Raw genomic sequence first — 18,720 nt, 5'->3', positions numbered from 1 at the left:
GGGAGACAGGCGGAAGACAAGGAAGGATAAACATGATCTTATAGTTTACGAAATGCTGGAAAGCCATCTCGTACGGAGAACAGCTGCTAGACAACAACTCTTTGTGCTTGCCTTGCAAACAGGAAGCAACCTTGAAATGATATCTATCACACGTGCCGGTGCTGCAGATGCATGTACAGTGCTGCACCAAGCCGTTGAATGCTTCCGTACCCCGTACCTAATTGCGCCTCCCGATGAACATCACACTCCCGAGAACTCCGCAATTTGAGATTCACGACAACGACGGCATTGTTCATGTTGGGTATTTGTCGCGAGGATTGTCATCAACATCGCTGCGGCCATCCTTCCCACAGATCGCTTGAGATTCTGCCTGCCTCGCAAACATGGCGACAACATTGGTCCTCCGACCTCTCCGCCAAACACTCACCAGCGCCCTCCAACCGCGCTGCGTTCAGACAATCCGCACGTCGCTCCTACAGCCCGCACCATCTTCACACATCCTTGCGTCCTCGCGCCGGACGTTTTCGCATTCGCCTTTCTTCCGAACAACATACAACCAAGTGATTCGCGGCTGTCGACAGGAGCAACGTGCACGAAAATCGCGCTCGCCTGCGATGAAGGACCACCCAGAAATGAAGGGCGTGTGTGTGCGTGTGGGTATAGTCAAGCCGAAGAAGCCCAATTCAGGAGAGAGAAAGGTGGCGAGGGTGAGGTTGAGCAGTGGGAGGTTGATTACGGCGTATATCCCTGGCGAAGGTTAGTGGTTTACTTTGTTCCGGCGACTGGGAGATTGGTTTCTGGCAGTCCGAACGAGTGATTGCAGACAAGAACAGCGTCAAGGAGATAGCAACGGGACTCATCTGTCTGACGGCGGAAATGCGACACACAACGCGACTGGGAGTTCACGGAACTTCGGCAGACGACAGAAAAGTGTTCGATCGTTGTAAGCATCGGTCTGCTGACAATATTTTGCTTCAGGTCACAACGTTCAACAGCACTCCGTGGTTCTAGTACGAGGAGGTCGAGCACAGGATTGTCCCGGAGTCAAATACCATTTGGTCCGAGGAGCAATGGATTTGGTGAGCAGATGAAACCTGGCCAAGATAATTACTTGCATACTGACAGTGTGACCGCAGGGAGGAGTCGGTAACCGCGTCACGAGTCGATCGAAATATGGCACGAAGAAGCCCAAGGCGACATAAACAGACGACGGCAGCTTTTCTTGAACCATTATTTGATCATTTTGAAAGCGATTTCTTGAACTTGATTCGCCATTGCGGCGCATGACACATTTCAGATGGTTTCTTGGTCGAGAAGGGGAAATAAGACCTTTTCGGAGAATATTCAAACAATGACGTAAGGATACTATCACATCTGGTTTATGTCTTTTGGGGATAATCATCTCTTGCTCAAACGGATGCTGTGGCGACTGGACTCACAGTGAGTCGGCAAATTGACATTGGGACTAAGGAATGAAGATCACTCACACAGAGCAGATATCGAGTAATTTTTCAAGGGATATATAAATTCGTCGTAAATATACTAAGCAAAGTCCTGAAAATTAGACCTATCGGTTTTCATTTATTAGACCAAATGAGGATTTGAAGTTTCAATCTTTAGCACTGTTCCCTCAACCTCCCATAATGCTGTCGTCGATCATCGTAGTACGAACCCAAGAAACTCGGCGGGCGCGTGAAAATCTCCTCGCCGTACGCCTTGCGGATTGTGAACCGCGGAGCTGGAGGGTCTCCCACGCTCGAATTAGAAGATGTTGATGGCTCGGAGAGGTCGGTACCAGCGGGTGTCTCGGCATTAGGCTCTTTGGCTTTTGCTGAAGGGTCGAGCTTTGTCAACAGCTCAGGCGCAGAATCTTGGCGGGCAAGAGCTTCTTTAATATAAGGTTCTGATTCTTCGAAAGCGGAGGGCGGGTCCTCGAGCGGGATCACTTCATCGGGAAAGAGACAAATGCCGGAGTAATCAACCGTGAATTGAGAGTCGGAGGGCTGTGGAAGCGGTGTTGTTACAAGGGTGGTGAATTCTGCTGAGGTGATGGGTTTGAGGTGGATGCGCTCCGGGTGAGCGTTCACAGGACGTCGTGGATGTATTTGCGGCGCAGCATCGCGGATGTTCTCCTGGGCGCGTTTCCCTTTTTGATGCCGCCCGGACGTTGCAGGGGGGGGCTCTGCTCCAATGGAGTTGTCGTAGTTCATCGTCGCGACATCGGCCAAGTCGTCGTCGTATATCCCCGGCTCTGTGTACTTATTCGGCTCTACTCCGTCCGCATAATTAAATACAGGCGGATCGTTCAGTGCATTCTTGACCAGTTTAGTCAGATCTGCATAGGTGATGCCATGCTCGTTCTTCGCTTCATCCAGCACCTGCGCGAATAGATCTTGCTCGTTGCAGCGAGAGCAGAGGCGCAGCATTGATGCGTATGTGTCTATATGGATCACAGGCGTCCGCTCACCGGAAGCCCGCAATCGTAGCTTGGCGGCTCTGCGTTTCTGGATTTGTTGCCAAACAGCACGACCAGCATCAAGGTCTTTTCTCGTTGCACAATCTTTGAGTAAAGGTGCAAGGCCACTGATGCCGAGGCGCCAGCCTTCCTCGCCCATGATTTCGCAAAGTTGTAGGGCGGCAGAAAATCCATCAAATTTCAAGATACCTCGAATGATGGCGCCAAAGACCATAGGGGTAGGTGCTGGTAATTGACAGACCTTGCCTGTTCGCGCACCGTTGCGATGATCAATCAAGCGATCTGCACCTGCTCGGTTGACCACGATGTCAGGGCGGGCCAAGTCGAGCCCACCATACCAGCCTCGAATCAATGCGAACCATTGCGTGAAATTAGCGCTATCGCCAGTAGCTGTGAAGAAACGAAGGATCGTGGCGAGCGTCACTTCATTGGGTCGCATGCGAGAAATGTTTATAGCAGAAATGATGTCTCGAACTTGCTCGGGCTGACGAGCTCGTGAGAATCCGAGCAAGAGGGCGTTGAAAGTATCAATATTCGGCGGGGCGCTAGAGACGGACAGGTTGTAGTAGACTTTGGCGGTGAGCTCTGCCGCATGCAGGACACCTTCCAAGCGAAGCCGGAAAAGCTCCTGAATGCAACGATTGAGTTCTGTTGTAGTGTCGAGATGCTCCCCCTCAATATCCTGGCTGTACTCGCACAACGGACGGTCACTCTGTGATCGCTCGAAATTTGACATCTCAAGTCCCGGAACCTGCCGCAATCGTTTGATGTCGCTCACTTTGCTGTTATACAAGTCTCGCAGTCGCGAGTTGTCCATCATCAAATACTTAGCATACTCAGCGGGTACAGCAGCAGCAGCTCGGATGCTCCATCCGCGCTCCTGAATATTCGCGAAAGCCTTGAGCTGAAGGAGGTCCATTGCCAGTTCGATGGTCTCCAACTTCTTCGGTCCATATCGGGTTTGATCGTGACGGGCTTTGCGGTATGCCGAGGCATATATAGACTGTGGAGGAACGCGATGTTCCCAGACGGCATCTTCCCGATGCGTAATACTTGTGACCGGATGTGCGACGGAGGAAGTCAAGTGCGAATGTAGCTCAGTCTGAACATCGAGAGCATCACCGTCGAATGACCATAGTTCATGCTGACTCTTTGATTTCCCATCCTTTGAGAGACTGCTCCCGAAATCTAGCTCATCCGTCTGTCGTGTTTGTTTCGAGATTACCTCCTCCACCTCGTCCAATTCATGTTTGGCCTCTGCGATCGCTCGATCCCATTGCTCCGTCCGCTTCACTTTCGCGCCTGCATCAATGCTCGCAGCCGCGGCAAATATCCCTGAGTACCAAAGCGTCGAAGATGTGAGGTATTTAGGCACTCGCTTGCTGGCCGACACTGTGGCTCGACGAGTCGCCGGTCCATGGGTGGCGGAATGGAGGCATTGCGGACAGCGGCAGGCGCATCGTAGTTGCGCAGCACGATTCCAAAGAGTCTGCATCACCGTCCCATTGTGATTCACGACATCAAAAGTGCCTCGGGAGGTGGATTGGTCGCTTGCGGAACCGAGCTGTCTCGTCGTGCTCGATCTGAGGAGGAGCAAATTCCAGCTTAGTTAATCAGCTCCTCCGCCAACGACCTCGGACGCGGAGGAGAAGGCCGGAGAAGAGCCCGAACGGGAAATCCTTCACCCTCACGTGTATGTAATCTTTTGCCTGAGGCCTTAAAGAACACAGGCAGACGTCGGGATGACTCGAATTGACAACACGTCACTCGCTCAATCGGTAAGAGGCCACTCCTTAGATGCTCCTTGGTAAAGACAGATGTAGGGCGTACCAAGAGAACATCATGTCGTGATCATTTCCAAAAGTAATAAATACAAGCATATATTCGGAACCGACTCTTTTCAAGCTTCTCGTGTTGATCATTCCTTTCTATGGCAAATTTCTAGGCAGTTGCGATTTCTCCCTCTATACTCCACAACACCTTCCATGGTTCATCTGCCGCTTCCGTATCATCTGTGATCTGCTGGACAGATCAGACAAGTTCAATCCCTTCATTCGATCAGATGTCGAATCTGCAGAGGCATGTCATCGCGATTCTTTCGTAGTGGTGGCGACGACTCTTCCAGCGACGATGACTCCTCCGCCGAAGAAGACGTGCGTGTAGAAGAAGAGCCCCGGCAGATCAAATTCACCACGTCTAAAGATAGTCCGGCCAACAGAGGAGGCGCAGGACCTTCACTGGCTTTGTCTCAGCCTTCTTTGAACAGTTCGCACAGGGATGTGCTACTGCATGCCCTTCTCGAAGAACGCTGTGTCAGTGAAGTTCTTCGCGAACACGAATGGTCTCGACGCGGGTCAGCAGATATCCGGAAAGAAGCACAGGCAAGATATCAACGGCTGTGTTCTCGGCTCGCACCTCTCAATCTTGTGTCATCTGGACTGGAACAGGAGAGTCATGCCGAGACTCGTCAGGCGTATCGTGATGGATTGAATATGCTTTCCGGGAGGAGCCATCCTTCCATCAGGCAACAGTCCATCGTGAAAGCCGTGACAAAGCTTCTCACTGAATCGGTCAGTCCAACAGTTCTTGAGCAGTTGCCCGAAGAAGCCGGGCCAGTCTCATTGTGGAATCAGCCCCGTGCTTCTACAATGTCTAGCAGTCAGTACCTGCGGGATTTTGAGGAAGTCGGTTTACTGGGCAAGGGTGGCTATGGTACCGTGTACCATGTCCGCCATCGCCTAGACAGCCATGCTTACGCCGTCAAAAAAGTACGCATTGATTCCTCCGCTATGGCACAAGTCAATTCGGCTCAAAAGCAGCATGAGCTTGAAGAGGTTCTTGTGGAGTTGCGCACCCTTGCGAAATTGGAGCATCCGAACGTCGTTCGATACTACAGCAGCTGGGTGGAGTGGACAACACCGTCGACAAAGAACAGAGGCAATGCCGCTTTCAGAGAGACCACCGACGTTTCTGAAGATATCACAGACTCAACGGGATTACATCGCGTCATCACTGCTGATACGGACAGTGATCATGACAGCGGCAATTTCATTACATTCGCCGAGCCGTCTGGACCGATTTCCGAGATCAGCAAAGCTTCGTCTAGGTCGCATCGTCGTTACAAGAGCGTAGATGTGTCGAATAGAGACACCGGCGCGAATGACGGCCTCGCCATCGCGTTCGAGCCCACAGATGGCTACTCGTTTGCGCCATCAGCAGTCTCTGAGAGTGGATTCACTGCATCTGGATTCGGCAAGCTTCAGACTAGCTCGGAACCTTGTCTTGCATTACACATTCAGATGGCACTTTACCCAATGACACTCGCCGAATTCCTCACACCAGGCCTATCACCAAGTGTCAGCAAATCGCCTTCGTCTGCTGCCCCAACATTGACCCACTGTTTTCATCTCGAACCATCCATCCGCATCATGCTTGCTCTGCTCGACGGAGTCGATTATATCCACTCTCGCGGCATCATTCATCGTGATCTCAAACCAGCCAATATCTTCTTGCGCGTTGAGGACGACTGCAAATCAACTCCTGCCTCCACTCCTCCCAAACAGGGCAGCATCGATTTGGGTCTCTGCGAACCATGCCGCGCCCACACAGCGCCTTCCTCTCCTCCAGTGGACAGCTCAACCAGCGCCGGCCCTAAAATTTGCATCTGCATCGGCGACTTCGGTCTTGTAAGCAAAATCACCACCCCGGCGACTTCGTCAACTTCCGCTCTGTCATCTGTCATGTCGCCACCAATGTCTCCCACCTCTACCGCGAACACTCGACAAGTCGCATCGCCAACATTGCCGCCTCCAAATCGTGTCGGCACAGAGCTTTACCGCCCTATTGATACGCCCGCGATCAGCGGCAGTGCACCTCCGATCGGTCCTGCAACAGACCTTTTCGCGCTAGGCATCATCGCTTTTGAACTCCTATATCCCTTCTCAACGCAAATGGAGCGGAGGACGACCTTGATGAATCTCCGTAAAGGAGAGTTTCCAGACGGATTTCCTGAGCTGGCCAGAGAGGTCATCGGCGAGATGCTCGGCTTTTCTTGTACGACGGATGCGGCGGGCACATGCCTCGATGACGAGGATAAGACGGGTGAGGGTATCACGGTGGAAGGGCTGAGGAAGAGGCTGGCGGGAATGCTGGTCGAGGAATAGTATTTGATGTGCCAGTTTTAATTGAATTCACGTACGCATTGCCCCCAAGTCCTGACCGAGAGAGCCGGTTCGATGGACACGTCCTCGTCGATCGTGTGAAATTTGTGGTTGAAGACATCGACGTTAGTATCGGGCTGCCTAAATGGTGTAAAATAGTCTTGGTGCTGCATTATCACCTTATCACCGTGAAATGATCCTGAAAACGGAGGATTGGTGTGCAGATAATTGGACCACATTTCTGTCATTGTGAAAAGACAATAGCAACCCTAACCCCATACATCACACTTTATTGGGCATTAGAAGCTAGTTGTGATTTGTTACAAACAAGTCGAATCTCTTTCGTTACAATGATTCCATTTGATGCGAGAGTATCTAAATAAAATGATTCAACGATCATCTGGAAAGAATTATTAAGATGACCTCGAGGGTCACCTGGGCAGGTAAGCACAAGCAACAACCAAGACACCTACAATACTACCTACCTACCTCAGTAGATATGTAGGTACTGTACCTACCAAGGTACCTAGGTAGGTAAGATTGCAGACAGGCTGAGGGCGTTCACGATGCAGCTTTATCGTGCAATACCTGTCTACGGCGGTGCCAGAAAGTTTGAACCACCCTCATTATGAAAGTTTCCGCGTGTCGTAGATTGACATGCCGTTACAATCACTCGCATCATTCGGCTCTCGACGCCGCAAGCTAGTAAATTCGTCCGTGATCCCCGAGTCTTCCAGCGAACGTGATAAGAATGGCCGAGCAGTGGCAAGCAGCGCTGCCGTGGAACTGAAACCATTACGAGGCAAAGGTATCAAGGCGGGAGCCGATCTTCAACAACCTGTGATAGATGTGCAGCCCGAAGATCTATATTTCCCTCTGAACAGCTCCCGTGCGGAGTTTCGGCTCATTCAGATCGATGCCACCAGCAAAGAGGACCACATTCGATGTCATCTTCAAGTCTTTTCTCTCGCCACATCTGCGCCTGACCCACCCAAATGGCAAGCCCTTTCCTACGAATGGGGCAAGGATCCTGCGCAGGACGGCATTGAGGTAGATGGACGAACATTCCCCGTTCGGCCCAACCTCCATCGGTTTTTGCAACAAATGGCGCGGGAGAAGCACGCGGATTGGATGTACATCGACGCCATCTGTATCAACCAGACCGACATCGCGGAGCGGGAACAGCAGGTCGCTTTGATGCATGACATCTATCGCCGTGCAGAGGAAGTCATCTTGTGGATTTACAATCCCGATCTGATGGCGGAGCGGTATCAGAGGACATTCGACGATTTGGAGAGGCTGCGACGGCAGCTCCCCATGTACCGTACGAACCTGCGCGCGGCCGATCGGATGCTTGAGAAGCACGACAAGAGTGCACGCTTCTCGGTGCAGCTCCCACACACGCCGTTTCGCTGGCTCGAGGACCGAAGAGCGGCGTCCCGGCGGGAGGATGAGAAGGAGCGAGAGGAGATCCAGACCGCGCGGGACCTAATCAAAAATGGCATGACGAACATCGAGCCGCATCTCAGTCGATATGACCTCGCACGTTCCTTGGTTGACGGGGCAATTGCGAAACACAGCGGCGGCAGAGCAGGCCCCATGTTCCGGTCGGATTACAACCGGAAGGTGGCACAGTGTGTGGGCGAGCTGGAGCGCGGCCGGTCCGCCGCCGAAATCAAGAGTGAGTTGATACCCGACCGCAGCTGGAACGTCCTCAGCTATTTCACCTACCGTGCCTCGTACTGGTCTCGCTTGTGGATCGTTCAGGAGGTCTTGCTCGCGCGCCGCCTCACGATCCGCCTGGGGCCGGAGAGGGTGGATCCCGTCGATCTCTACACCAACCTCCAGACTGCCCTCCCTTTCCTCGCCAAACTCGACTCCTATTGTGGTGATCTTGAGACAGTGTTTGATATTGCTCACGTGGTAAGCCCTCCACCATCGCCGCTACATTCACTTTTTGTCTTGATTTTCCAAGTTGGGAAAACGACCCCGAATCAAGAACAGGAGCTTTTCACATGAGACTGACACCACGAAAAATAGTGGATGGGTATTCCGTTGCAAGGCGACTTCTTCGATGCCAATCAATGCGCACATATCCTGGGCCTCTCACACCGCGGCCGACAAATGGGCAGCAGCGCCATCCGCTTCCCCTTTTTTCACGCGGTTGACTACTTCAGCACGCAGGACTGCACGCAGTTCCACGATCGCGTGTATGGTCTGCTGGCGCTAACCCGCAGCCAAATTCCCATCAACTATCGCATCAGCCGTGTACGGCTATTTGCGTTTCTCTGGGCCGAGTATCTCCTCTCCTGGGGCTTTCTCGTCTCGGGGGATGTAATTGAGAAGGCTGGGAAAGATGTCGGAGCAGGGAACGAAACGGAAGCCGAAGCGGAAGCCGAAGCAGCAGCAAAGCGAGCAGACGGAGACCCCGATGCCAATCTCATCCACTTCTCCCGCTTCTTGGTCAACCTCGCGGCCGGCCAGGACTTTTCAAAACGTGGCATCGTGCCCTTCGTGGCCCTGCGGCTGCCGTGCATGGACCCAGTCATCTTTCTCATCGCTTGGGCGATTGCGATCGCGCTCTGTGACGGAGGAGCGAATTCCCCTACAATGTTGACGCTGGCCAAGTGGTTCATGGAAGCAATCTCCTACAACAATTCCGTCAAGAATGATTCTGACGAGAAGATTGTCCCGGTGGACATCTTAGCAGATGTGCTGATGCGACGAGCTAAGGGCGCTGGCGAAGCGGCAGGGTCAATGGGACCTCGCCCGTCCAGATGGGATACACCGGAGGCGCTGGAGGTGTTCAAGAGCGATCAAATTGTGTGGCGAGGGAAATCGGATGGACTCTTCGAGCTGCTCAAGGCTGCGGCTGCGACAGACGAATTGTTGACTTTTGACGATGTCAACGACGGCGGCCAAGAGACAGGAGAGACCCGGCGATATTCAGAGTGGGTGCAGCTCGCCACCAGCGCAGCCGGGGAGGTCTGGGACCGATATGCACAATTCACGGTCGACGACAGTGAGGGGATGGTGAACGACAATGATGAGTGGATTCTAATAGCGTAAATCAAAGGGTATCATATATCGTTGAGACAACTGATCGATACAAAAATAACCTGCTCACCTGAACGAAACTGGGAAAGCGGCCAGCACTAACCTTGAGCGCGATATGACGCTGACACGAGGGTGATCTGTTAACTAAAAGGATAGCAGCGAAGATCGTACTGCAGCATGGTCAGAAGATGCTGTCGTGGAAAGGCTTGTGAGATGCTCTCGTCCATGGCATAGATGTCCATGGCATAAATATCAATAGACTAAGTCGCCGGGTGTCAATTTTGTAGCAATCTTCTAGTTCGGGATCGATCTCTCTCAAATTCGACTGTCCTGTTCACCACCTCGTCTCGCGAACGAGGCTGCTAGAATGCCGACTGGGCCGCAGCAGGCCTGATGGCAAGCCTCGATATCACATTGAACTCCGCAAGTCGATACGTCCCGAGGTCTTCAAGGGTGACTTGCTCCAGAAGTGTTTATTAGCCATTGAGTCTGTGCCCACCGTGGTGGATGGACGTCTGTTTGGCGCGCAACTTCGGCCATTGGTAAGCAGATTCGTATGGCAGCAATGTGCCCAGGTGAGGTCCTCGTTCATGTATTCGATCTTAATTAGGGTCCAAAAGTGCGCGACCGATGACGCGCCGCATCTGAAATGACGCGTTGTTGCCGGGCAACGGTCCCTGGACGTTCGCATCGAATTCGGCTCGATCAAAGCTTGGCATCGAGCCGACGTCAGTCGAGAACGATCATTGCTTCACTTTGACGATATAGACTTCCACCTCAATCTCTAACCGGCACAAACGATCCCACAATATTACCAGCGCATTGCACGAACGAATACCGATACCGCACCAGGCATCTTTTCATCAATCACAGCAACCATGCCTGCAACCCGGCGAACAGCCCGCAAGGCGACAGCACCGCCAACGACACTGCAATCCAAGCTCTCTTTCCACGGAACTCCCAACCGAGTCACCAAGAACTCATCCACTAGACAATCAAAAGAGACTAAAGCCGCACTGAAGAAGGACCCCGCCCTCCTCGATGCGCTGCTCGCAAATGAAAGCGCTGAAACAGCCGAAATCCAACCCGAATCCGCCGACGAAGAAATTACTCCAGACCTCCCTTCAACGACAGCGCAAAAAGCTACCGACGAACAAGCAGTATCCACAGCATCAACTCTTCCTTCACGACCCCACCCCTCCGGAACCACCGAAGATGCGGAGTCATCAACAGTAGAATCCGTCCTCGGCGGCCGCGCAGCAGCGAACGACCCCATCGGTGCAACAAACGGACAAACAGGCTGGCTCGGTGACGAGGAAAGCCGCGCGCGCAAAGTTTCCGAGTCACAGATCAAGAAATACTGGCGGGCGAAAGAAGCGCAGCGTTTAGCGCCGCGGGTACATCAGGAGGGCTTGGAAGTGCGGGAGAAGGTGCTGCGGGAGTGGGATATGAGTGGAGAGTTTGGGGTGAGTTTGTGCAGTCTTCTGGTTAGCTGATACAACGATGAGTGTGATTTGCTGACGGAATCATGATTTTAGCCTTGCATTGGAATCGCTCGACTCAAGCGCTGGAAGCGTGCGAATGCGCTAGGTCTGGACCCGCCGATTGAAGTGCTCGCGGTATTGCTCAAGGAAATGGACGAGGGCGGTGCGGCGAAGAGTCAGCGGGCACATGTGGATGAATTATTGAGTTCGAGATTTGTGGAGACCTGAGAGGCGAATTCGAGATGGAGGATGTTGGGTGAAGCGATGCGAGAAATGTAACCATAGAGTTCTTTAGCATTAATGAATGATGGCATCTCACGAGCATCTTGGGACTTCTGAGGCTACCGGTGCGCACTTGGAATTTGTCACATGATTGACATAGATGCGCATTGTACATGATGTTCTATTTCAGTATGATAAACAGTAGCAGTGGCCCTTTGCCCTTCCCATGACGCCGGAAAATTAATGATGCGGGACAAAAATGTAAAGTGGACAGTCGAAGTGTTCGATGCTGCATGGCTTTTCCATCGGCACGAGTCATCTATGAGAGCCGTTCCGATGGCCACGTGTCGTGGTGTCCTATCTATCGAGGATCTGAAGCCTTTTGCAGAATGATGGCTTGTTCCCAGGGCCTCGTCTGTGATCATTCGAAGTCTTTCGCAGGGCCGCTGAGCAGCAGTCCGATGATGAGGCCGAAGAGACCCAGCACTGATGAGAAGATCTCGATGACGAGGACCTTGACGAATCTGTATTGCAGAAAGAAGTGTTAGCAGAAGCACAAAATGCCTCATTTTGGCCAAATCGCTGCCTCACGGGGCCGACTGGGAAAAATGCCATATTGAAGTTTTCTGGAGCCGACGACGACGTCGAATAAACGACCAAGAGGTACTCACAAGCTCGGATCTGCCGCGTCCGCTAGAGCCGCACTGGAACCGTTGATTCCCACGCTTATTCCGCACACCAAATTGCAAAATCCGACCAAAAAGCCACTCCAGAAAAGCGCGTAACCAGTGTAGTAGTTCGAGGCGTTGTGGATCGCGTCGGCTCCGGCAACAGAGATCTTTGCTGAAAAGACAATGCTCATGATGACACCGTAGATGGCGACAACCTCGCAGAAAATGATGGAAATCAAGTTCTTGGTCCGAATTCGAGGGGCTTTGACACCACCTCCCAGAATTGATGTGCCGGTGATGAAGATGCCCCTGTGGAGAGAGACAGTGCGTCAGTAATGCGATGCTCCGTCTATATGCACTGTCGTGGTCTTGTCGAATGCTCGCCGGCCAAGTTGTGCTCTCCCATGCCCTTCGTCTCCCCATCTCTACCTCCTCTTCCACAATTCATGCTCGGCAGGTCCGTCGAAGAGATTCCTTCCTTCAAGGCTCCCGATCCATGTACGGCGTCTTGCAATTGGAAAAGGTGTCCACTAACCATGCAGCTCCCACGACTGATAGTCCAATACATAGCGCGATTCCGGTGGTCGCCCAGGCATATGGTGAAATTGCTTCAAGGAAAGCTCCGACATTGAATGCTTCACCTTCGCCATTGAAGAGCATGTCTAGTGGTCCAAATCATTCTCTTGTCAGCCAATTGCTCCTTGTAGGTGATGGGCGACGAGGTGTATCCAGAACGTACAGAGCCCAATCACGGTCAGGGCACCGCCGGCACCATATGTGCCGTATGTTAGTCCACCCATAATTGCTGTCGATCCGAAGGTCAATGATCAGTCGGTGAAGTGGAACAGGATGAATTGGTGAGCGGCGACGTCGAGACAACTCCGCGAAGCTGTTCGAGAGTTCCCAGACGTGCACTGCATGACATCGTGCTGCTGCCGCTGGCGGACACGGCTGGTGCCGTCACATTGTCGGCAAACCTTCTATTTCCTACAGCACAGCCATCCCGCTCTACATTATATATCATCTTATGACTGCGGTTGCGCTCACCTCGCTGCTACAACAACACGTCGAAACCTCTCATCATGGCAGCAGCTCAGCAACAGGGCTTCTACGAGCTCTATCGTGGCACCAGTATTGGTATCGCCTTGGCCGACACTCTGGATGACTTGATCAGCAGTCGTCGCATCGAGCCGCAGCTCGCCATGCGCATCATGTCCAACTTCGACCAGAGTATTGCTCAGGTCCTGAATGAGAAGGTCAAGGCGAGAGTGTCGTTCAAGGTCAGTGGATATCTTCGAGGCCGTAATAGTCATCATGAAGTTACACGTATACTTAATGTCGTGATTCTGTCATGCAGGGTCATCTTGACGTCTACCGTTTCTGTGACGAAGTCTGGACATTCGTGATCAAGGATGTCAACTTTCGCCTCGACAACTCGCAGACGATGAAGGCAGAAAAAGTCAAGATCGTGGCTTGCCAGTCAAAGGAGAAGGTGGGATGAGCAGAGAGCACCAGGTCCTTGACATGTGACACATCAGTAATGATGGCATGTTAGACTTCCGTCTTCACGAATCTACGATACATGATGAGATGGCTGCTCTCATTGCTCTGGAGGTTCGATTACCTCTCAAAGCTCAGATTGCTCTGGAGAATACGAGGTTGAAATGAGACGACCCCATTGTGGATTTTGACCATCGAGAGAATGCATGGATGCGCACACGATGATAAGTTAACTCATCGTGTCGCTTGCAAAATGCGACAGAATATCGGAGAGCAGCCGCTGGGATCGGCCGCTCGGGTTTCCCGCGAGGCAAGGTTTGCCTGAAACCTTCACCGAGCACCTCAGATTGTCATGCTTGATTTATGTCATGGGTCTTCGTGCACAATGAGGACGCTCGACTTTGACGAGTGTTTCTGACCGCCATAGGACAAAAGTCCAGCAAATTCTGACATGCGATATTGCGAGTTGACAGATGGGCAATAGCGTATCTCCGAAATAACAAGTTGGCGATTCAAAAAAGGTTGTGATTCATGGTACAAGAATTCTTCCTACCCAAATACCATCCGAAGTGTCCTCCCCGAGCCCTCGTCTGGCTTCCCGACCGATTTCGAACGAGCGCTTTGCTGCTTAAAATCCATTCCCTCCTTGTGTTTGACCTTCCGCTGCGCAATACTCGCACTGTGCCCACCGTCCGTCGCCCCAGCTTCCTTCTTCCCTTTCTCCTTCTCGGCCCTCTTTCTCTCCCTGCCCTCTTCCATCTTTCCTCTCTCGAAGCCCTCCACGAATGCCTTGTTCTCCTCCCTCGTCCTGCGAATACCCTCGCGCAATCTCGCCGCTCGCTCCGCATTCTCATTCGCAATCTGCTCCGTCAAATGCGACCACTTGAATCCTCCCTTTAGATATTTGATATTCCATAAATCGTCGTGGTAGAATCCGCCTTTCTTCCCACCGATAATATTCCCATTCAGCGACTTCGCCGCAATGCGCGCCTCCCGCTTTGAAACAAACTCCACCCATCCGTCTGTGAATGATTTCTTTTTATTGCCGCCTGACTTGACACGCCTTGTATGCGCAACGTGATCTTCAGGTGTCAGGAAAATTCGCCCCAGGCCGGAAGGCGCATGCGGTGAGAGGAAGTGTTTGAGTGTGTGTGGTTTCATGAACGGCGGTACTCGGGAAATATAGATCACGCCAGATTTGCGCGCGGCACGCTGGGCGACGAGGAGTTGCTTTTCCATTTTCTTTTTTGATTTTGCAAGTTCCTCGGGAGTCTTTCCTGAAGATGTACCGTCCCCGTCCCCGTCCTCGTCATCGCCTTCTTCTAGGAATTCGCCTTCCTCGTTCTCGTCCACATCTTTTCCGTCAAGGATGGTAAAATCGTCGCCGTCGTCATGATGCTTGAACTGGAAGCGAGAGTCTCGAGCGCCTGGTTTGTCGTCTATTGTATCATCGTCCGAGGCCTCTGAATCCGAATTGACTTTGCGACGCTTGTTCGACCGGCTGGCGAGGCCGACTTTGCTCTCCTCCTCCCGCCCGGACTCGTGATCAAGCTGCGCGTCATCTTCGCTATCTCCGTCGTCGAGAAAATCATTGCGCTTGCGAATAGACATTTTGCGGAATCTGTATTGTCAAAGGTGTGCAGCAGAAACCCGAACAATAAGTTTTTGATTTGTGATTTGCAAATTCGTGATGTCAATGACGGATGACTAATCACAAAAATCGGAACCGCGCTATGTCAGCTTCGAAAGCGGAGGTTTTGTTCCAACTCTCTTATTCTCCAAGGAGTGATGCGCCACAGAGACATGACGGCATATGAAGCACCGAAAGACTCTGTTTGTACAGGACTACAAGCTATCCGAGCGACGTGTCTTGTTGCCAACCCGGTGAAAAGGATGTATGGATTAGATGCGGAGCTCTCTGCAGATGCCCCCCTTTCGTACGTAGCTGAACCAGTGGGATAAGTACTCGAGACCACCGGCAAAACTTGTCGACGATTGTCGACATTCCATCACTCACTTTCGGACTGCTTCAAATTCTTTCCTAAGTCATGAAGAGCGGCTATATACATGGCCGGGATGTGTCTTCCAGAAAATCAGTGAACAACTGTAAGTAGAGTCCCAGGAGGAGTGTGCTTTCTTGATTAACAGACTTCGTGCGGTCGGTATGCTTAGCCAAGCGACAATAGTTCTGTTCCAGATTTGGGGAACCTTAGATCCCAAGATCACATGCCAATCGTCCTCTAACAATGCACGTTGGCGTTTGAATCAAGCAATCTTACAGCTTTACTTCCCAAGTGACAGCGTAGCCCAGCCCAGCTCAGCGCAGCACAGTGGTGCTGTACCTTAGCTTACTTCACCACACAATCGATCCCCAGGCCTCAGACTCTTCAGCTTCACATTCGTTTCTACACACGAACACGTGGCGGCCTTCATCGTCGATGTAGAGCTTTTGTTTCGCGGATTTGGATAGCTAACCCTTGTTACATCCGCGGAAAGATCGCCTGATTATGGCTGCCTACTTTCATCAGACATAAGAGCCGACCGCTCGCTCTTTGCGTCGATGAGTCCTCTGTCTTCTTTACAATCTCGACAAACGCGAGAGTTCAGGTCAATATGGATCCCATCACAGCCAAAACCGAGTATGTGAATCCAGCCCCTCCCTAATTGAGCAATAAACAGTACTTACAAAGGATTCAGAGTCCTCAGATATGATGAGCTGCTGTCGATCGGCATCAACGAGGCTGATCCAATTACCTTTCGTGTTCCAAAATCCACATTCGCCAGCGTATCACTAGTATTCAGACGCATGATCGAGAACAAAACGTACCTGGAAGGATCTACCGGAATCGTCAAATTCCCAGAAGATGACGAAGACGCATGGCGCCCGTTCCTTGCTTGGTTGACGACACCTTACGACGAGGACTTTTGTACCGACATGATATGCCAAGACACGACTAAGGCAATGGAGCTCATCGTTTTTGCGGACAAGTATAACGTTCAGGGACTCCATCAAATTGCTATAAGACACCTCGAGAACACTTTTGGTACTCTGGACCACTCTCTTCTCGAGATGGCTTTTACGAGGACTAGCCTCAACAACCCAGTTCGTGATCTGCTCGTTAAGAGGCTAGTTGAAGACAGATCTTTTGATCTTGACGAATGCAACAAATGGGATCACTTGAGCTGCACGGGTTTCCATCACACCCTTCAGAAATATACCCTCGTCAGACGGGAATCGATTTATGCGTGCAGAAAGAGGCGCAAGTCTCAACTTGGGGCACGCCAGCAATACCGAAGACGAGGTATGGTGAATGCATCATCGTAGTAGGAGTATGTCATTTTCACAGTATGGTCAACAACTGACTTCGATATGCTGGTCTCCTCTTGATAATTGACAAGTGCCTCAGATACCGGACTCTCCTCTTCATTTCGACGAAAGTTTTGTGGCTTGGCGGTCATTTATTGCGATCAGTGTTCAGGCTTGCTTACTACAACCACTAAATTGTTTTCCGTTGGCCAAAGTGTTTCCAAGTGTATAGCGCCAACTCGGCTGATGAAGAGTATGCTACATGTTCTTGTCAATGCAACATGCTTTTGTCGAAGGTACTTGTGTGAGACGAGGAGGGAGACTATAGCTTAACATCTGAGCAAGGTGGAATAGTATGCTATGAAATATGAAGCAATTGAATGAAATGACAAGGGATAAATGAAATTGTAGGCCATATTTTGGGGAAGGGCCATGAACTGTCATCTTAATGTACATTTCCGGTCACTGACTGAAGAAACGGGCGATAGTTTGTGCAAAGAAGATGTTTCAAATGTTAGGCATATACTTCCAAGGCTCTTTCACTAGTGGCTGGTACACCACACTCCGTGCGAAGTCATACTTGCCATGCTCATTATCCCATCCAAGTAACAATAACTCGATGTTTCCAAGCTTGTGCCAACGGCGCTGCCCAGTCAATTGGAGCACTACCGGCGCCGAAGGATTTCTCAATCTCGTGGTAGATTAGCAAGCCTGCATCCTCTTTACTATTGCGTACTTGCGCTTCCATTTCCGCCATCTTGGCACGAACAAGAAGCCGCCAACGCCTAGAGTCGAAGATCGTTCAACCTGTGGTCACGGCCATGTCTTCACACTCGATGCCAACGACAAAAAATTTGTTGGAGACCTCTGGCGAACCATTGCGGACACGTGATAAGAATGAATGGGAGCGAAAGATCTCAGATACTGCCCAGTACGTATTTTGATTTCTTTCAATCGTATCACGTATGTGCCAGATTACTGAACAAATTCAAAGAGGTTTTCAGCACAAACATAAACTTATCAGTGTTCAATTAGGTGACACGTCGAGATATCCATCCGTGATCTCCGACTTTCTCCTCACGAGAGTGTCACCAGCGTTCAAGACACTGGTAGAAAATACTGGCTTCTCGGAGGGCCGCACTGGCTCAATTGCAGTTGTGTTCAAAGATGACTCGCCGCAGACATGGAATTTCTTCCTCTATTGGCTACTCGACTCAGGGCTAGTCGAAACCATCGCCTTCGCTGGAAATTATGACGTCGAGGAATTGAACAATGCAGCGATGCTCGAGTTCCTGGAAGAGCCAAGGATGCTTTTTAATCCAGGGGCAATCAAGGAGAACTTCGCGCGAACGTCTGGTGGGAACCCCTTTCGGAGCTTCTTAGTCGAGCATGCAGTGCTCACTATTGGAGAGGGAAAAGCTGGTTGCAAAGATTACGCTTTTCTTCATGACTCGGAATTCTGGTCAATTTTTCTAATAGCAAAAGGAACTCCTGATCTGCCATGGACGCAAGAAGACTATGATGAAGATGCTCATAACTATGAGATTATGCACAAACGGGTTCTGTTCGGGGTTGCACGCTTCTTGGACTGAGATATTATGTTTGCTACGCTTGATTCAATTTGCGCTCGGTTTAGATGCAATGAAATCGAAGATAATCGATCTGACAGGGTTATGGGGTCAGTAGCGACGAACAATTGCGCGCGGATGTTAGTCATCAGGTAGTCAAAATAAGGGAAGACCCGTGAGTTGAGCGGCCAAAACTTCACCTTGTGCGATATGGCACCTTCACCGGTGACCATATTCTCAATTTCCGCCGAAGATCACGAAGTCGCAGTCTGCAT

General features: G+C 51.3%; 11 protein-coding genes across 11 annotated transcripts; 7 read left to right on the top strand and 4 right to left on the bottom strand.

The window, feature by feature from the left end:
- The first annotated feature begins 274 nt into the window (after window positions 1-274).
- K489DRAFT_381409 (ribosomal protein S12) lies at window positions 275-1,599 on the top strand. The gene is made up of 3 exons (XM_033605114.1): window positions 275-756; window positions 979-1,079; window positions 1,137-1,599. The coding sequence occupies exons 1-3, from the start codon at window positions 384-386 to the stop codon at window positions 1,200-1,202; spliced, it is 540 nt and encodes a 179-aa protein (XP_033458457.1). The 5' UTR covers window positions 275-383; the 3' UTR covers window positions 1,203-1,599.
- On the bottom strand, window positions 1,365-4,031 carry K489DRAFT_432397 (uncharacterized protein). The gene has a single exon (XM_033608481.1). It carries the CDS (start codon window positions 3,969-3,971, stop codon window positions 1,617-1,619), a length of 2,355 nt encoding a protein of 784 aa, XP_033458456.1. The 5' UTR covers window positions 3,972-4,031; the 3' UTR covers window positions 1,365-1,616.
- A 229-nt stretch (window positions 4,032-4,260) lies between these two features.
- K489DRAFT_381408 (kinase-like protein) lies at window positions 4,261-6,872 on the top strand. Its single transcript, XM_033605113.1, has one exon. It carries the CDS (start codon window positions 4,558-4,560, stop codon window positions 6,637-6,639), a length of 2,082 nt encoding a protein of 693 aa, XP_033458455.1. The 5' UTR covers window positions 4,261-4,557; the 3' UTR covers window positions 6,640-6,872.
- A 316-nt stretch (window positions 6,873-7,188) lies between these two features.
- Window positions 7,189-8,898, top strand: K489DRAFT_381407 (uncharacterized protein). Its single transcript, XM_033605112.1, has one exon. It carries the CDS (start codon window positions 7,294-7,296, stop codon window positions 8,653-8,655), a length of 1,362 nt encoding a protein of 453 aa, XP_033458454.1. The 5' UTR covers window positions 7,189-7,293; the 3' UTR covers window positions 8,656-8,898.
- Window positions 8,899-10,447: 1,549 nt separating this feature from the next.
- Window positions 10,448-11,424, top strand: K489DRAFT_381405 (uncharacterized protein). The gene is made up of 2 exons (XM_033605111.1): window positions 10,448-11,159; window positions 11,232-11,424. Exons 1-2 carry the CDS (start codon window positions 10,572-10,574, stop codon window positions 11,403-11,405), a joined length of 762 nt encoding a protein of 253 aa, XP_033458453.1. The 5' UTR covers window positions 10,448-10,571; the 3' UTR covers window positions 11,406-11,424.
- A 396-nt stretch (window positions 11,425-11,820) lies between these two features.
- On the bottom strand, window positions 11,821-12,870 carry K489DRAFT_322077 (uncharacterized protein; the record flags this gene model as incomplete). Its single annotated transcript, XM_033601595.1, has 4 exons — window positions 11,821-11,923; window positions 12,071-12,379; window positions 12,606-12,732; window positions 12,810-12,870. The coding sequence occupies 4 exons, from the start codon at window positions 12,868-12,870 to the stop codon at window positions 11,821-11,823; spliced, it is 600 nt and encodes a 199-aa protein (XP_033458452.1).
- Window positions 12,871-13,152: 282 nt separating this feature from the next.
- K489DRAFT_410890 (transcription initiation factor IIA gamma chain) lies at window positions 13,153-13,571 on the top strand (the record flags this gene model as incomplete). Its single annotated transcript, XM_033607754.1, has 2 exons — window positions 13,153-13,350; window positions 13,428-13,571. The coding sequence occupies 2 exons, from the start codon at window positions 13,153-13,155 to the stop codon at window positions 13,569-13,571; spliced, it is 342 nt and encodes a 113-aa protein (XP_033458451.1).
- Window positions 13,572-14,044: 473 nt separating this feature from the next.
- K489DRAFT_381403 (uncharacterized protein) lies at window positions 14,045-15,454 on the bottom strand. The gene has a single exon (XM_033605110.1). It carries the CDS (start codon window positions 15,179-15,181, stop codon window positions 14,120-14,122), a length of 1,062 nt encoding a protein of 353 aa, XP_033458450.1. The 5' UTR covers window positions 15,182-15,454; the 3' UTR covers window positions 14,045-14,119.
- Window positions 15,455-15,980: 526 nt separating this feature from the next.
- On the top strand, window positions 15,981-17,259 carry K489DRAFT_381400 (uncharacterized protein). The gene is made up of 2 exons (XM_033605109.1): window positions 15,981-16,209; window positions 16,268-17,259. The coding sequence occupies exons 1-2, from the start codon at window positions 16,184-16,186 to the stop codon at window positions 16,893-16,895; spliced, it is 654 nt and encodes a 217-aa protein (XP_033458449.1). The 5' UTR covers window positions 15,981-16,183; the 3' UTR covers window positions 16,896-17,259.
- Window positions 17,016-17,407, bottom strand: K489DRAFT_247652 (uncharacterized protein). The gene has a single exon (XM_033599925.1). The coding sequence runs from the start codon at window positions 17,331-17,333 to the stop codon at window positions 17,136-17,138; it is 198 nt and encodes a 65-aa protein (XP_033458448.1). The 5' UTR covers window positions 17,334-17,407; the 3' UTR covers window positions 17,016-17,135.
- A 138-nt stretch (window positions 17,408-17,545) lies between these two features.
- On the top strand, window positions 17,546-18,635 carry K489DRAFT_402322 (uncharacterized protein). Its single transcript, XM_033607046.1, has 2 exons — window positions 17,546-17,808; window positions 17,872-18,635. The coding sequence occupies exons 1-2, from the start codon at window positions 17,699-17,701 to the stop codon at window positions 18,467-18,469; spliced, it is 708 nt and encodes a 235-aa protein (XP_033458447.1). The 5' UTR covers window positions 17,546-17,698; the 3' UTR covers window positions 18,470-18,635.
- The last annotated feature ends 85 nt before the right edge of the window (window positions 18,636-18,720 follow it).

This window comes from Dissoconium aciculare, assembly GCF_010015565.1.
Source record: "Dissoconium aciculare CBS 342.82 unplaced genomic scaffold K489scaffold_8, whole genome shotgun sequence".
Taxonomy (NCBI): domain Eukaryota; kingdom Fungi; phylum Ascomycota; class Dothideomycetes; order Mycosphaerellales; family Dissoconiaceae; genus Dissoconium; species Dissoconium aciculare.
The sequence above is the reverse complement of the archived record's forward strand: the minus strand, read 5'-3'. Positions and strand labels throughout refer to the sequence as shown.

Coding starts and splice junctions, on each gene's coding strand:
- K489DRAFT_381409 (XM_033605114.1), top strand. CDS start 384: ATGGCGACAACATTGGTCCTCCGACCTCTCCGCCAAACACTCACCAGC. Junction 757..978: donor GGCGTATATCCCTGGCGAAG/GTTAGTGGTTTA, acceptor ATTTTGCTTCAG/GTCACAACGTTCAACAGCAC. Junction 1,080..1,136: donor TCCGAGGAGCAATGGATTTG/GTGAGCAGATGA, acceptor GTGTGACCGCAG/GGAGGAGTCGGTAACCGCGT.
- K489DRAFT_432397 (XM_033608481.1), bottom strand. CDS start 3,971: ATGCAGACTCTTTGGAATCGTGCTGCGCAACTACGATGCGCCTGCCGC.
- K489DRAFT_381408 (XM_033605113.1), top strand. CDS start 4,558: ATGTCATCGCGATTCTTTCGTAGTGGTGGCGACGACTCTTCCAGCGAC.
- K489DRAFT_381407 (XM_033605112.1), top strand. CDS start 7,294: ATGCCGTTACAATCACTCGCATCATTCGGCTCTCGACGCCGCAAGCTA.
- K489DRAFT_381405 (XM_033605111.1), top strand. CDS start 10,572: ATGCCTGCAACCCGGCGAACAGCCCGCAAGGCGACAGCACCGCCAACG. Junction 11,160..11,231: donor ATATGAGTGGAGAGTTTGGG/GTGAGTTTGTGC, acceptor TCATGATTTTAG/CCTTGCATTGGAATCGCTCG.
- K489DRAFT_381403 (XM_033605110.1), bottom strand. CDS start 15,181: ATGTCTATTCGCAAGCGCAATGATTTTCTCGACGACGGAGATAGCGAA.
- K489DRAFT_381400 (XM_033605109.1), top strand. CDS start 16,184: ATGGATCCCATCACAGCCAAAACCGA. Junction 16,210..16,267: donor CCCATCACAGCCAAAACCGA/GTATGTGAATCC, acceptor CAAAGGATTCAG/AGTCCTCAGATATGATGAGC.
- K489DRAFT_247652 (XM_033599925.1), bottom strand. CDS start 17,333: ATGTACATTAAGATGACAGTTCATGGCCCTTCCCCAAAATATGGCCTA.
- K489DRAFT_402322 (XM_033607046.1), top strand. CDS start 17,699: ATGTCTTCACACTCGATGCCAACGACAAAAAATTTGTTGGAGACCTCT. Junction 17,809..17,871: donor AAGATCTCAGATACTGCCCA/GTACGTATTTTG, acceptor ACAAATTCAAAG/AGGTTTTCAGCACAAACATA.